The sequence below is a fragment of the Nicotiana tomentosiformis genome, chromosome 8 (assembly GCF_000390325.3).
Source record: "Nicotiana tomentosiformis chromosome 8, ASM39032v3, whole genome shotgun sequence".
In the NCBI taxonomy this organism is placed as follows: Eukaryota; Viridiplantae; Streptophyta; class Magnoliopsida; order Solanales; family Solanaceae; genus Nicotiana; species Nicotiana tomentosiformis.
In genome coordinates, this window is record NC_090819.1 from 133,895,630 (window position 1) to 133,911,929 (window position 16,300).

The 16,300-nt window shown below is 37.7% G+C and overlaps 1 protein-coding gene across 1 annotated transcript; it reads left to right on the forward strand.

Moving 5' to 3' along the window:
• Positions 1–10,824: 10,824 nt before the first annotated feature.
• On the forward strand, positions 10,825–11,379 carry LOC138898188 (uncharacterized). Its single transcript, XM_070184230.1, has one exon. It carries the CDS (start codon positions 10,825–10,827, stop codon positions 11,377–11,379), a length of 555 nt encoding a protein of 184 aa, XP_070040331.1.
• Positions 11,380–16,300: the final 4,921 nt, after the last annotated feature.

A 16,300-nucleotide genomic window follows, 5' to 3' on the forward strand; every position in this document is an offset into this window, starting at 1 on the left:
ACTTATTTTCCAAGATATTTTGAAATATTATCATTATTATCGGGTAAAACTTTAAAATATGAAGTATATTTTATTTATTTTTCTTAAGGGGAATGTAATATCAAATTGGACAACTAAATAAGAAAGTAATTGGTAACCACTATGTTGAGTGTTGACTATATGAGCACAGAGGATTCTTATAAGTCAAAAAGCATATCCAAGTAAATAAAAATAAGGGAAAATGCATAAGTACCCCTTAATTTGTAGCTGGATTTTAATTACACACTTACTTTTTGTGGGTGTCCTATTACCCTCTTGAACTATTTTAAAATAGAATAAATTTATCCTTAAAATATCACAACCGCATCTATGTTATGTGGTGGAGTACATGTGCTTCAATATTTTTTACCACTAAGAATAAACAATTTCCCCCTTTTTTCCAATCTTCACCTTTCTTTCTCTATTCTTTCTCTCGCCTCCATTATCAACAACCTCAAAAATCACAATTATCATACTTGCTTCACCAGACACTATCTCTTTCCACCTCCAAAAGAAAATTTTGAATTCTACTATTTTTATTTTCACCTATCATCGCATCCGCTAACTCCATTTTCCCTTAAAACCATAGAACTTTATTAAATTAATACAAATATAATTCCAAATAATGCCGATCAATTAGAGTACAACATAAAAGAAAGGTAGATCTTTAATCCTCGAGAACTTATCAGAGGATAGTACAAAAATAAAAAATTAGAATCACTATCGTCGTCGGAGACAAAATTATTGTTAGTGGTTTCATATTTTAATTTAAAGCTAGTAGTTTTTATTGGGTCTTCATTTTTGCTGTAAAAGGAGGATATACGGGTAAAAATAAAAGTGGACAAAGATAAAAATGGTGAGTTGGGCTCCATTTCTCTGACGAGGAGTTCGCCAGAGTTCTTGTGGGAATCCTTACAACAACTGAAAAAAATTAAATGGGTTAGAGATTGTTTTATTAATAAAACATAACTAATTGTATATGTACAATGGTAAAATAACACACATAGATAGTAATAAAATTTTAAGGCTGTTTTAAGCTCACACACCTCTAAGAAAGTGAACATTCTTTTGTGCACGCCATCTCTCATGGGGATATTTATTCCACTTTAAAATAGTTCAAGGGGGTAATAGGACCCCCGCAAAATTGAAGCGTGTAGTTAAAAATCCAGCTACAAATTAAGGGGCTCGAGTGAGTTTTGGACCATTTCTAGGCCATTTTTAATTTCTGGATTTTGGCAACAGCAGTGTGCATCGCGATCACCGACATTGGATCGTGTTCGCGAAGAGAAAAATGGGAGAAAGGGGTCTGTGAATCGCGTTCACGAAGAAGAAAGTTTTGCTGCACAAGACTGACTTTGTAAGCTTATATCTTGCAATCTATAAGGAATTTGGAAATGATATAAAAATGAAAGTTGTAGCCCTTGGTGTCTAGTTTTCAGAAAGTCAAACTATTTGTCATTGTAGAGTTTTGTACAAAATGTAATAACCATTATACTAGAGGTTGTATGTAGGAGTTGGGCAACTTGTTCTTCGCAATCGCGATTGGTTTTTCGCGATCCCGAAGGGCAATTTTAAGCTGAGAAAAGTTGTGCTTCGTGATCGCAAAGCATTTTTCGCGATCGCAAAGGGTAAATATCTGGGCAGAAGCTATATTTCAGGGGTTTGGCTCATTTTCACCTCATTCCTTCCACAAGAGCCAACTTTGGAGCGAATTTGGAGTGCCATTTGCATCACCAAACATTAGATAAGTGATTTTTACACCTTGTGAGTTAAATACATGGTTTATATGTAGATTAAAACATGAATATTTATGGAAATTGTGGTATTTTAAGAGAAAACCCTAGAATATGGTATTTTAATGTTGACTACGAAATTGGACGTGGAATTGAGATAAATTATATATTTGAGTTCGTGATGTTATGGGTAACGTTTATCTTCAAAAATTACGTGGGCTCGAGGGTTGACTTTGTCGACTTTTCGAGCAGGGTTGATAATTATTATAAATTGTTAAATTATACGCATTGGAGTATATTTTGATTGATTTGCACGTTGTTTGACTAATTTCAGAACGTTTGGCTTTGAGTTGAGGCGTTAGAGAAGCGTTGGAGCCGGTTATGAAACTTCACAGCGAGGTAAGTCTCATGTCTAACCTTGTGAGGGGGAAACTACACCCTAGGTGATGTAATTATTATTTGCTACTAGTTGTGGGTGATACGTACGCACGAGATGACGAGAGTCCGTACGTAGCTAAAGCATATTTATGTCCGGGTAGACTTAGGATTTTATCATGTAATATCTGAATTATTTGAACTCATTCTGATGGCTTAATTAATTGAATTTATAATTGAAATTGATTTAGAAATATATGTGTATATTAGGCCGAGCCTTATCACCTTGAGTTGTTGGCAAGTTATTTGAGAAACGGTAAAGGTTATATTCACTTTGTGCTCATATAATGTATTGTAAGCACGTGTCTCGTAATTCAGTAATTTTCTTCCTTTCTTGTGGAGCGGGCCCAATGCCTCGACAGTATAATAGATGCATCTATGGTTCGTCCCGCTCGATCCTCGTTAACGTACATATTACTCTGGATCGGAACGAATGAGACCTCGTCATAATCGTGCGTTATTTCGCTGGCAGTCCGAATATTCACTAGATTATCCTTCCACTGATGCCTGACATTTTATATGGCATTTCTTATCCGTTTTATACTGGTACTTGGTACATCTAAGTTGTTGAGGTAGAATATAAGACTGAGAAATTCATACCTTTAAAAGAAATTTTCGGAAGATTATATAACTTATAGATTTACCCTATTATTGTTGTGTGCTTCATATCTGCTTATGATTTATTATATTGCTTTATTGGACCTCTAGTAAGTGTCGATGTCGATCCCTCGTCACTACTTCTCCGGGGTTAGGCTAGATACTTACTGGGTACACGTTGATTTACGTACTCATGCTGCACTTCTGCACTAAATGTGCAGGATCTGACAAGTTTATTTGGTGGTCACCTTAGCGCATAGGCGCAACTGCTGAGAGAACTTTATGGTGAGATGCAAATTCCAGGCTACGTATCGCAGCCCACAGAGTCTCCATCGTATTACTTACTTTATCCTGTCTTATTTACATTCCAGACATATATTGTAGTATTATTGTACTCCTTAGTAAATGCTCGTGCACTTGTGACACCGGGTTTTGGAATATTCTAGTTGATGACTACGGATTTGTATATTATTATCACCTTTCATTTTCCTTTTCAGACTACTAGTTATATACGTACCCGTGATTTTATAGGTGTAAACCTCCTTACTTAATTATAATTATGATTTCGAAAATAATAAAATAAATAATTAAGTTGTTAGTTCACCGTTGGCTTGCCTAACAACAACGTTGGGCGTCATCGCGACCTATAGTGAGTTTTGGGTCGTGACAAAAGTACTGCATATGAGGAAATAAGCCAACCATTCTTTGTCTAATGGTTTTACATCTTTTAGCGGCATATTTTCGTACCACCTTAAAAAATAAAAATATTAGAATGCTAGCTAACCAGATCTCTGGAGCTACAGAAACTGAATCTCCATGATGAATTCATTACGAATATATAGCTCTTTTTGACTAACATAGTCAATAAAGAAAAATGCTGCAAATTATCCTTAATGTTATCAATAAATTTTGGAAAATCAAAAGTAGTTTCGTGAGCCATGATTCCCAAGAGAAACTCAGAGAATTATAAAAGAGATTTTTACATTCTTAGTCACCTGACCCAAGCTTATAACTAGAATGAGTCATGTTGTTTTGCTGTATATCTTCTACGGTAACTAATTCAATTTTATTTTAATATTTATTTTCTTTTGCTTGCCTTTGTCTGAGACAAATTTTAGCAGTATTTTCTGTTGGGATTTTAAGCTTGTGTAGCTTAAAGAGGGTGAATGAGAAATGGAGAAAAAATAAAATATTTGAGTTTCCCTCCTTGGCAAAGGGACATTGTCCCATATTGGAGGACAATGCCAGCAACATTGCCAGCAACTCTATAAATATACTTTGAATCCCAGAATCTTTCCTAACGAAATTTTCTGATCTTCTTCTTCTTCTTCTGCACAAAAATTTCAGTGTGTTTTACAGCCTTCGAGTGCCTCGCTGTTCACCGGTGTTTTGGTACCAACACTCCGGTGAGTTAAATCGTTCTATCCTGGGAGGATATATTCCAGCACCTCGGGTACTTGAGGGGAATAATTTTCTTAAGGACACACTGTGTATTCAGTGGGCTCGATTTATTCCTACACTATATTTTCCAGAATTATTTCTTTTAACAAGTGTTACTAACTTTCTGTTTTGTTTATATATTTCAGAAAGATTAATGATTTAATTATTTATTACAGCAATACAGATTTATAACAATCTTAAGGAAATTTTTTTATTATATTCTGTATTTTGTTTGTGGAGATTAAAACTTGTGTGGTTTTCTACTCATTCTGAATTTTACTATTCTGATTTGAAGATATAAAAAGTTCATCAAAGTATTGAAATTCATAAAATGATTTGAAGAACATAAAAATTTCATCATTTTTTCTGTGAAACAGTATATAAAAACATCAGTTTTTTTGTTAATAACAGATTTGTTTACTGTTCTGATTTTGCCATTAATTGAACTCTTCCGTTGTTTATAGTGAGAAACAATAATTGATAACGGAAATTCTTCTGCAACTATTGCGGCAACGACCATAGCCTCGTCAAGCCGGACTGCTATTCCACCGGCAGAGAAATAGGGGAAATTTTCCGGAGCCAACTTCAAAGGATGGCAGCAAAGGGTGTTCTTCTGGCTTACCACACTTGGTATGCAAAAATTCACTAGTGAAGAACCTCCAGTGCCTGTTGCGGACATGCCGGACAACGAGAAATTTATGATTGTTGAGGCGTGGAAGCAGGCACATTTTCTTTGCAAAGGCTATATCTTAAGAGCTTTAGAGGATGACTTGTATAATGTGTACAGTGCAATGAATACTTCGAAAGAATTATGGGACTCACTTGAGAAGAAGTACAAGACTAAAGATGCATGCTTGAAGAAGTTCGTGGTTGCCAAGTTTCTAGAATATAAAATGATAGACAACAAAACTGTTGGAACCCAAGTTCAGGAGCTTCAACTTATTTTTCATGACCTTATTGCTGAAGGTATGGTCGTGAATGAAGCATTTCAAGTGGCTGAAATGATTGAAAATTTCCTCCTTCGTGCAGAGATTTCAAGAACTATCTTAAGCATAAGCGCAAAGAAATGAAGTTGGAAGATCTTGTGATTCGTCTCAAGATTGAGGAAGAAAACAAAACTAGCCGAGAAGAAGTCTCATGGAAATTCAATGATCATGTGAGCTAATATCGTTGAGGAGACTGATCCAAAAAGTAAGAAGAGAAAGAGGTCTTCTGGATAGACTAAGGAGCAGAACAAAAAGAAATTCAAGGGCAGCTGCTACAATTGTGGAAAACTCGGTCACAAAGCCCCTGATTGTCGTCTCCCGAAAAAGTATAAGAAGAAGGGACAGACCAACATAGTGGAGAAGAATGATGACATTGATGATATGTGTGCAATGCTTTAGGAATGCAACCTAGTTGGAAATCCGAAGGAGTGGTGGATTGACTTTGGAGCCACTCGACATGTTTGTGCTGTCAAGGAAGCATTTGCGACTTACTCTACTGCTGGTCCCGAAGAAGAGCTTTCCATGGGAAATACTACAACAGCCAGGATTGAAGGTTATGGAAAGATATTCCTAAAGATGACTTCCGGCAAGGTGTTAACACTCAACAACGTTCTTCATGTTCCTAATATTAGGAAGAATTTAGTTTCTACTTCTTTACTTGTTAAGAATGGATTCAAATGTGTATTTATTTCTGATAAAGTTGTTGTAAGCAAGAATGAAATGTATGTTGGAAAGGGCTACCTCATAGAGGGCCTATTCAAACTAAATGTAATGGTTGTTGACAGTATGGATAAAATTTCAGCTTCTTCTTATTTATTGGAGTCAAATGATTTTTGGCATATTCGTTTAGGACATGTCAATTACAAAACCTTGTGGAAGTTAATTAATTTAGAAGTATTGCCTAAATTCGAGTGTAATAAATCAAAATGTCAAATATATGTTGATTCTATGTTAGTAAAACATCCTTATAAGTCTATTGAAAGGAATTCAAATCCTTTAGACTTAATTCATACTGATATTTGTGATATGAAGTCGACACCATCTCGAGGTGGAAAAAAGTATTTTATTACTTTTATTGATGATTGCACTCGATATTGTTATGTTTATTTGCTTAATAGTAAGGATGAAGTAATTGAAGCATTTAAACAATACAAGAATGAAGTGGAGAATCAATTGAATAAAAAGATCAAAATGATTAGAAGTGATAAGGTTGGAGAATATGAATTTCCGTTTGTAGAAATATGTTCGGAATATGGAATTATCCATCAAACTACTTCACCTTACACACCTCAATCCAATGGAATTGCGGAAAGGAAAAATCAGACATTAAAGGAAATGATGAATTCTTTATTAATAAGTTCCGGAATACCGCAGAGTTTGTGGGGCGAAGCTATCCATACAGCTAACCGAATACTCAACAGAGTACCCCACAGCAAAACGCAATCTATTCCATATGAAAAATTGAAAGGAAGAAAACCCAACTTGAAATATTTCAAAGTGTGGGGGTGTCTAGCAAAGGTACAAGTTCCTTTACCTAAAAGGGTTAAAATCGGACCAAAAACTGTTGATTGCATTTTTATTGGATATGCTACAAATAGTAAAGCATGTCGGTTTTTGGTTCATAAATCCGATAATCCCGAAATTCACGTTAATACAATAATAGAATCCGATAATGCTGAATTCTTTGAAAGCATCTATGGGTATAAAACTGAATGTGAGTCGTTAAGTGAAAGACCTAAACAACCTCGGAAAGAACCAAAGGAGAATACTTCAAGTATAGAAGATCCAAGGCGTAGCAAATGTCAAAGAACATCTACTTCCCTTGGACCAGATTTTGTGACATTCTTGCTTGAAAATAAGCCTCAAACTTTTAAAGCAACTATCATCTTCTGATTCAACGTTTTGGAAAGAGCCAGTCAATAGTGAGATTCAATCAATTTTGGATAACCATACATGTGAATTGGTAGATCTTCCTCCGGAAAATAAGCCTTTAGGTTCGAAATGGATCTTTAAACGGAAAGTGAAAGCTGATGGCACTATTGACAAATATAAGGCAAGACTTGTTGTCAAAGGTTATAGACAAAAGGAAGGCCTTGATTACTTTGACACTTACTCGCCAGTAATGAGGATAACATCTATTAGGGTGTTAATGGCACTAGCGGCCGTTTATGGTCTTGAAATCCATCAAATAGATGTTAAAACAGCTTTCTTAAATGGAGAATTAGAGGAAGAGATTTACATGGAACAACCTGAGGGTTTTGTGGTAACCGGTAAAGAAAACAAAGTGTGCAAACTTGTTAAGTCGCTTTATGGACTTAAACAAGCACCCAAACTATGGCATGCCAAATTTGACCAAACAATGTTGGCAATTGGGGTTTAAAATCAACGAGTGCGACAAATGTGTTTACATTAAAAACACTCCAGGTCATGAAGTCATTGTTTGTTTATATGTTGATGACATGTTGATAATGAGCAAAAACATGGCAGATATAAATGCTACTAAGCGCATGTTGGCTAGCAAATTCAATATGAAAGACTTAGGAGTTGCTGATGTGATCTTAGGAATCCGAATTCACAAGACTCCACAAGGTCTAGCATTATCACAGTCTCACTATATTGAAAAGGTACTTGACAAGTTCAAGTATTTGGATTTTAAAATTGCAAAGACTCCAATTGACGTGCGTTATGCACTTCAAAAGAATGAACGTGAAAGTGACTCACAACTCGATTATGCAAGAGTATTGGGAAGTTTGATGTATATCATGAATTGTACGCGACCAGATATAGCATGTGCTATTAGTAAACTGAGTCGGTTTACAAGTAATCCCAATCACATACATTGGATGGCAATGAAACGAGTTTTGTGGTATCTCAAACATACCCAAAATTACGCTTTACATTATAACAAATATTCCTCCGTGATCAAGGGATATAGTGATGCAAATTGGATCACTGGATCATCTGAAGTTAAATCCACGAGTGGATATATTTTCACAATTGGGGGTGGAGCAGTGTCTTGGAAATCATCCAAATAAACGTGCATCGCCCGTTCTACAATGGAATCTGAATTCATAGCTTTAGATAAGGCCGGTGAAGAAGCTGAATGGCTCCGGAACTTCTTGGAAGATATTCCATTTTGGCCCAAACCTTTGGAACCTATTTGTATACATCGTGATTGTCAAGCGGCAATAGGCAGGGCAAGGAGCGTTATGTATAACGGAAAATCTTGTCATATACGACGGAGACACAATACCGTTAGACAACTACTCTCTAGTGGTGTTATAACAATTGACTACGTAAAGTCAAGAGATAACGTGTCAGATCCACTTACAAAAGGCCTATCTAGAGAGGCAATTAAAAGATCATCAAAGGGAATGGGGTTAAGGTCTAGGACAAGTCATCATGGCGGTAACTCTACCTAGCAGACTGGAGATCCTACGAGCTAGGTTCAAAGAGATCAAACAAAGTTATGAATGATGGTTCAACATTGTCAAATAACTCAACCCATTCTCGTGATGAAGACAATGTTCAGAAATCGATGTAAAGCATTAAGGCTTTTTGATGAGTCAACAAATCTTAAAGGTTTTTAAATGATTTGCTAAGTCTGGCAGGATATGACCAGATAGTGTGTCTATATGATTACACGTATAGAAATCACCTATGTGAGTGTGAAGTGTAAGCCGCTTCAAGTGAAATGAAAGTAAAGGCCCATTCTCTAAGCACTCATGAAACCAGACGGTGTTCATGGCTGAAACGAACACAACCGTGAGAACCATAGATGGTTAAGGATTGATTGTGTGACTTATATTGTCTAGGTATACAACAAAGCTCGACGGTTCAAAGATATCAAATATACCGATTGACCAAGTATATCCGATATAAGTTCACTACGGAAAGTTCAAAGGAAAACCTACTTATCCATATGCAATTAATTCTTGCATGTAAAACACACACGCGTCCGTGCATTCCTTTATTTTATAGCCATTCCCCATTCATGTGGGGGATTGTTGGGATTTTAAGCTTGTGTAGCTTAAAGAGGGTGAATGAGAAATGGAGGGAAAATGAAATATTTGAGTTTTCCTCCTTGGCAAAGGGACATTATCCCATATTGGAGGAAGAAAAGGCTTTTGATGGGTATATATGTAATTGCTCTTCTTCTAGCTCTTAAAGAGGTATGAAGAAGGCAAGCCTCGCGCCGTCGTCGTCGTCGCTCACTTGGCTCGGCTTCGGCTTCGGATTCGGATTTGGTCAAAGATCGATTGATTGATTAATCTTTTTAGACAAAATTCCTTTCAATTATTTAAATATTTAATTAATTAATTAACGAAAAATTCAATCCGGAATAACCCATGACTTGCGACCCGGTCCGGTCAGGTCCGTTTTCTTTCCCGGATTATTTTAACTTTTCCCGCAATATTTCAAACAACCTATTGCAATATTTCAAACAACCTGTTCCCGGATTGTTTATATATTTCAGAAAGATTAATGATTTAATTTTTTATTACAGCAATACATATTTATAACATTTTTTTAATTGGTCGTGTCGACGCAAAAAGAGAAAAATAGTTTAATGTTATTGGAGCAAATTCAAGCTTATTTCCTGGGGAGGCAGCCCTCGTAATTTTTTATATTATCTCTATTGCTATTGTTATCTGATAGGTTACAACTATCTTGCTTTATGTTTTGATGATCTAACAAACTTATTGCCAAGAACTAGATAAGGAACCACTTACATATCCTCAAGACCTTAAGATCGAAATGTTCCAGCTTGGAATATGCTTCAACTCTTCAGAGTCAGAGGAACAACAGAGGGAACAGATAACTATCGTTTCCCGAAGAAACAGTACAAGTCAACTGCCCAAGCTGTAAAGTTGCTACCTGCACACGCTACAATGCAGAAACAGTGCAGCAGTCAACTTTATGGGGAGTATTTTTTACCTACCTTGCTTACATCATCCTAATGATGTCACAAATGCATTATTAACATCAAGGAAGGTAAAACAAATCACTTTTTCATTTAGAGAAATCATTGATGCTCTCATACGCTCACTGATGATCAAGCAATCAACTCTCAAGTGCATCAAGAATAAAGAATAACACTACTACGGACCAGTTCCCCGCAACAAGTCATTGTATGTCCTTAGTTGAGTTGTAACTTTGTAATTGTTCTTAAATTATATTTCCTACTTAGTTTGTTCAGAAGTATTATGTAGGAAACCTTTTGTAAACCTTAAACCTTTGTGTTTGAGTCTTGGCTAGAGTTAGTCGAGTTGTAAAGTCTTTGTAATAGAGTTATTACAAAGTGGCTTGTAATAGAGTATTACAAGTTAGTGAGGGATTAAGATGTTAATTCCTAGGTTGCATAGGTTGTAATATAAAAGTTGCTCAGTAGTGAAGTTGAAATCCTACAAGAGTAGGTCGTGGTTTTTAATCCCGTTGAGCTGAGAATTTTCCACGTAAAATTTCTCTTGTCATCTACTTACTGCTATATGCGTGTGTTCTAATGGAACTGATAGAGAACCTGGTTCTCTATAGAGTTTGGTGGACCCTTATATTCTAACAATTGGTATCAGAGCAGGTTCTTTCTATCAAGTTAACACCTAGAAAGGATTCTCATGGCTGCTCCTCCAAACTTCGAAGAAGGCCAGTCTACTTACAGACCGCCTAGGTTCAATGGACAGTATTACGGATGGTGGAAAACTAGGATGCGCGACTTCATCATGGCTAAAGATTCTAAGCTATGGGATATCATATGTGACAGACCCTTTGTTCCCACCAAGAATCTTGCTGATCCAGCTGTAGCCATTCCCAAGACGAGGAAGGAATTCAATGACGCTGATCAAAAGGCCATAGAAAAGAACTTTCGTGCAAAGAAAATTCTTGTTTGTGGCATTGGTCCTGATGAATATAACAGGATATCGGTATGCCAATCTGCAAAAGAAATCTGGGAGGCTCTTCAGACAGCTCACGAAGGAACAACACAGGTTAAGCAATCCAAGATCGACATGCTCACAACTGAATACGAGCTCTTCAAGATGAAAGATGTTGAATCCATCCAAGATATGCACACTCGCTTCACCTCCATCATTAATGAGCTTCACTCTCTTGGTGAAACTATTCCAAGAATCAAGCTTGTCAGGAAAATCCTTAGTATTCTGCCCAGTTCTTGAGAAAGCAAAGTGAACGCCATTACAGAGGCGAAGGACTTGCAGACACTGACCATAGATGAACTTGTTTTCAATATGAAAACATATGAAATGAAGAAGAAGAACAACAACAATGAAAGAAGATAACCCAAAAGGGAGAAGGACATGGTCCTCAAGATAGACATCAATGATTCAAGTGGTGAGGATGGTGATATGGCTTACTTGAAAAGAAGATTCCAGAAGATGGTTCGCAGAAATTGAGGAATTCCAAAAAGGGGAAGTTCTAGCAAGCCAAAGAATTATGACCTCTGTCATAAATGTTGCAAGCCAGGACACTCCATCAAGGAGTGCCCTCTCTTAAAGCAAGATCAGTACAAAAACAACTTTGACAAAGCAGTCAAGAGGAACCCGGTTCCTGATAAACGCTTCAAGAGAAAGAATGCCGCTGACAATGTTGTAAAGCAAGCTCTTGCTGCATGGGGAGACTCCTTCAACGAATCTGAAGAAGAAAATGATCATGGTGATAGTTCAATGATGGCAGTAGAAAGCGAAGCAACTGAGTATGACTCAATCTTTGCCTTGATGGCTCAGTCTGATGAAGATGAAGATGACGACGATGATGAGGTAAATTTTCTGGATGTTCAGAGAAATCTGAAATCTTATTCTCCTAAAAAGCTCATTTCTTTAGCAAATGTGTTAATTGATGCTTATCACAGTCTTATAAATGATCAAGATGCTTTAACTGTTGAGTTAGGAGAAGCAGAACAAATCAGAGGTGACATAGTAATCGTGGTTGTTGACTTAAAGGAAACAATTGAGAACCTGAAGAAAGAGAAGGATGTCTTAGATGAAAATATTACAACTATAGAACATGAAAGAGATGATCTAATGGTCGTTGTGGTAGACCTAAAAGAGACATGTGGGTGTGCAAGAAAGGAAAAAGAAGTCTTAGATGAGAGAGTTGCTAACATTGAGCATCAGAGAGATGACCTATTAGTGGTGGTAGTGGACTTGAAGGAAATAATTAGAGAACCTAAAATAGAGAGTAGGCCTGGAAATTCTCAAAAGGAAAAAAAGTTGCAAGCGAGGCACACATTAAGCTTGAAAGTGAGTTAAATTCAGTGAAGTCTAGTCTGTGTGCTGAGCTTGAGAAAAACAAACAACTTCATGAAGAACTAGGAAAAGTGAAGATTGATCTTGAAAAATCACTCAAGTGGACCTGGTCCTCTGATGCTATCACTGGCATGTATGCCAACAATGGGGGAAACATGCAGTGGATTGGGTTCCAAAGGGAAATGATTCCCTATAACCCTCATAGCAAGTATGTTATTGTACCTGATAATTGGCTTTGCACCCACTGTGACAACACTGGGCACTTTAAAGAAAACTGTAAGACTAGATTTCAGGCACAACAGAAAAACATAGTTTTTGCTGAAAAAGTAACTACTGGCAGAGAACCTGGTCGCTCATATAAAAAATGCATAATGCCTGCTTGGACCAGAAGATCCCTCATTCACCCCTTTCCTCATTACAAGGGACCCAAATGCATTTGGGTTCCTAAGTCTAACTCCTTTCTCTTGTGCAGGGAACAGTGAAAGGAAGTAACCTACAATGGTACATGGATAGTGGCTGCTCAAAGCACATGACTGGAAGTACAACTGATTTCCTTTCACTTAAAGCCCTGCAAGGAGGGAGTGTATTCTTTGGTAATGGCAAGAAAGGATACATTCTGGGAGTTGGAAGGATTGGGAAGTCTCTCTCACACTCAATCGAAAATGTGTACTACGTGAATGGGTTGAGGTACAACTTGCTAAGTGTTTCCCATAGCTGTGATAAGGGAAACAAGTTGGAATTTGTGTCACAAGTATGTACAGTCACAAACATAGTGACTGATAAGGTAGTGCTAGTAGCAAAAAGATACAAAAATATCTATGTTGCTGATTTGGAGTCTCTGCAGAATGGTGATCTCAACTGTCTAAGTGCTATTAACGATGATGTTGAATTATGGCATAGGAGGCTGGGTCATGCAAGATTCACGTTGCTGAACAAATTGGTCAGGAAGGACCTGGTTAGTGGTCTGCCCAAGTCAAGTTTCAAGAATCACAAAGTGTGTGATGCATGTGTAAAAGGTAAGCAAGTCAGATCTTCATTCAAGCCCAAAAGGGAAGTCAGTACCTCAAAGTCACTTGATCTTCTTCACATGGATCTATGTGGACCCGTGAGGGTGGCAAGCAGGGGAGGAAAGAAATATATCTTCGTTATAGTCGATGATTACTCCAAATTCACCTGGCCCCTGTTTCTCAGAACCAAGGACGAAACCTTTAAAGTGTTTGTTGCTTTTGTCAAAAAGATTCAAGTGAAGATGGGTAATAATATAATTTGCATCAGGTCTGATCATGGGACAAAGTTCGACAATGCCAAATTTGATGAGTTCTGTACTGAAAATGGTATCACTCATAATTTTTCGGCTCCAAGAACACCTCAACAAAATGGTGTTGTGGAGAGGAAAAATAGAACTCTTGAAGACATGGCAAGGACAGTGTTGATTGACAGTGGGATCGCAAAGAAATTTTGGGCAGAAGCCGTCAATACTGCCTACTACTTGGTGAACATGTGCATGATCAGGTCCCTTCTGAACAAGACTCCATATGAACTGCTGAGTGGAAGGAAGCCCAAGCTGACACATCTAAGGACCTTTGGTTGTAAATGTTTTTTCCTCAACAATAGAAAGGAAGCTCTTGGAAAATTCGATGCCAAAAGTGATGAAGGAATCTTTCTGGGATACTCATCCCACAGCAAAGCTTACAAAGTATACAACAAAAGGACTCAGTGTGTTGAAGAGAGTATACATGTGATCTGTGATGAATCTCACCTCTCATGTGAGAAGGACAAACGTGTTGACCAAGATGGAGAACCTTTATCTGTTCCAGGTGAAGTTATCGACATGGCAAACGGAAAGGCAAACATGATGAATCATGTCAAGGAATCCAGAAAAGATGATACAAATAGATCTCCATCCTTTCAAGAGGAACCTGGCCCCACGATCACACCAACTGAAGCTGAAATAGAGTTGCTGATGCCGTCCAAGGTACTCCACTTGCTGAAGTAAGAAGTAGCCAAGAACCTCAGTTAGATATACCTGAGTCCTCTACAAATGAGATTCAGGTACCAAATTGGAAGCACAAAAGCTCACATCCTCTTGACAACATAATCACCCCTCTTGACTCAGGTGTTCAAACCAGATCAAGAGCCAGAAATTCACTTGCATTTTCAGCCCCTCTTTCTCAAATAGAGCCCAAAAACATCAAAGAAGCGCTGAAAGATACAGACTGGATCATAACCATGAAAGAGGAGCTGCATCAATTTGAAAGAAATAAGGTATGGCACCTGGTCCCTCGACCTGCAGATCGAACAATCATAGGAACCATGTGGGTATTCAGGAACAAACTTGATGAGTTTGGAAATACAATAAGAAACAAGGCAAGTCTTGTAGTTCAAGGCTACAATCAGGAAGAAGGGATCGATTATGATGAAACATTTTCTCCAGTTGCTCGAATGGAAGCCATTAGAATTCTTATTGCCTTTGCATCTCATATGGAGTTCACACTGTTCCAAATGGATGTTAAACATGCATTTCTAAATGGCTATCTGAAAGAAGAAGTCTATGTCAAGCAGCCTCCTGGTTTTGAGAGTCATGAGCATCCTGAGCATGTGTTCAAACTGGACAAGGCATTGTATGGGCTAAAGCAGGCTCCCCGGGCTTGATATGAAAGGTTGTCAAAATTCCTTTTAGAAAATGGATTTACAAGAGGAAAAATTGACAACACTCTTTTTCTGAAGAAAAGAGAGAGGAACCTGCTCATTGTTTAGGTATATGTTGACAATATCATCTTTGGAGCCACAGCTGACTCGCTCTATGAAGAATTTGCAAAACTCATGGGGAGTGAGTTCGAGATGAGTATGATGGGCAAATTAAATTTCTTTTTAGGACTTCAAGTAAAGCAATCTCATAAGGGAACATTGATAAGTCAGCAAAATTACATCAAGGAGTTGCTGAAAAGGTTTCACATGGAAGCATCAAAAGTCATCGACACCCCTATTGCCATAGCTACCCGACTAGACATGGATGAACCTGGTTTTCTTGTAAATCATACCATGTATAGAGGGATTATATGGTCACTCTTGTATCTTACTACAAGTAGACCAGACATTGTGTTCAGCATAGGCCTATGTGCAAGGTTTCAATCTAATCCAAAGGAATCTCATCTGAAAGGTGTCAAGAGAATATTGAGATATCTCAAAGGAACGCAGGACCTGGTTCTCTACTATCCCTCAGGTGATAGCTTCGATCTTATTGGGTATGCTGATGCTGATTATGCAGGATATCTGGTGGACAAGAAAAGCACATCTGGAATGGAACATTTCCTGGGTTCCTGCCTAATCTCATAGGGTACAAGGAAGCAAAACTCAGTGGCACTCTCAACTGCAGAAGCGGAATATGTAGCATCTGCTTCCTGTTGTGCTCAGTCACTGTGGATCAAGCAACAACTGGAAGACTTTGCAGTGTTCTCAGATTATGTACCTTCTCATATGCGACAATACAAGTGCACTCAATATGGCCAAAAATCCAGTCCAACATAAGAGAACCAAGCCCATTGACGTGCGCCATCACTTTCTCAGAGACAATGTTGAAAAGGGACTCATTTGCATAAAATTCTGCAGCACAGAAGGTCAGATTGCAGACATATTTACCAAGGCCTTGAGTAGAGGATATTTTGAAAGAAATCGTCTGGCTCTGGGATTGATAAAGCCCAACTGAGAACCTGGTCCCTCATTGATTGGCTATGAAAGACACGTTCGGGTAAAATTAGCTAAAAAGTATTTTCTAAAAAAGTCTAACTCATCTCTATACCGTTACAGGTAGACACGCATGATGATTACAGAG

Coding starts and splice junctions, on each gene's coding strand:
- LOC138898188 (XM_070184230.1), top strand. CDS start 10,825: ATGGCTGCTCCTCCAAACTTCGAAGAAGGCCAGTCTACTTACAGACCG.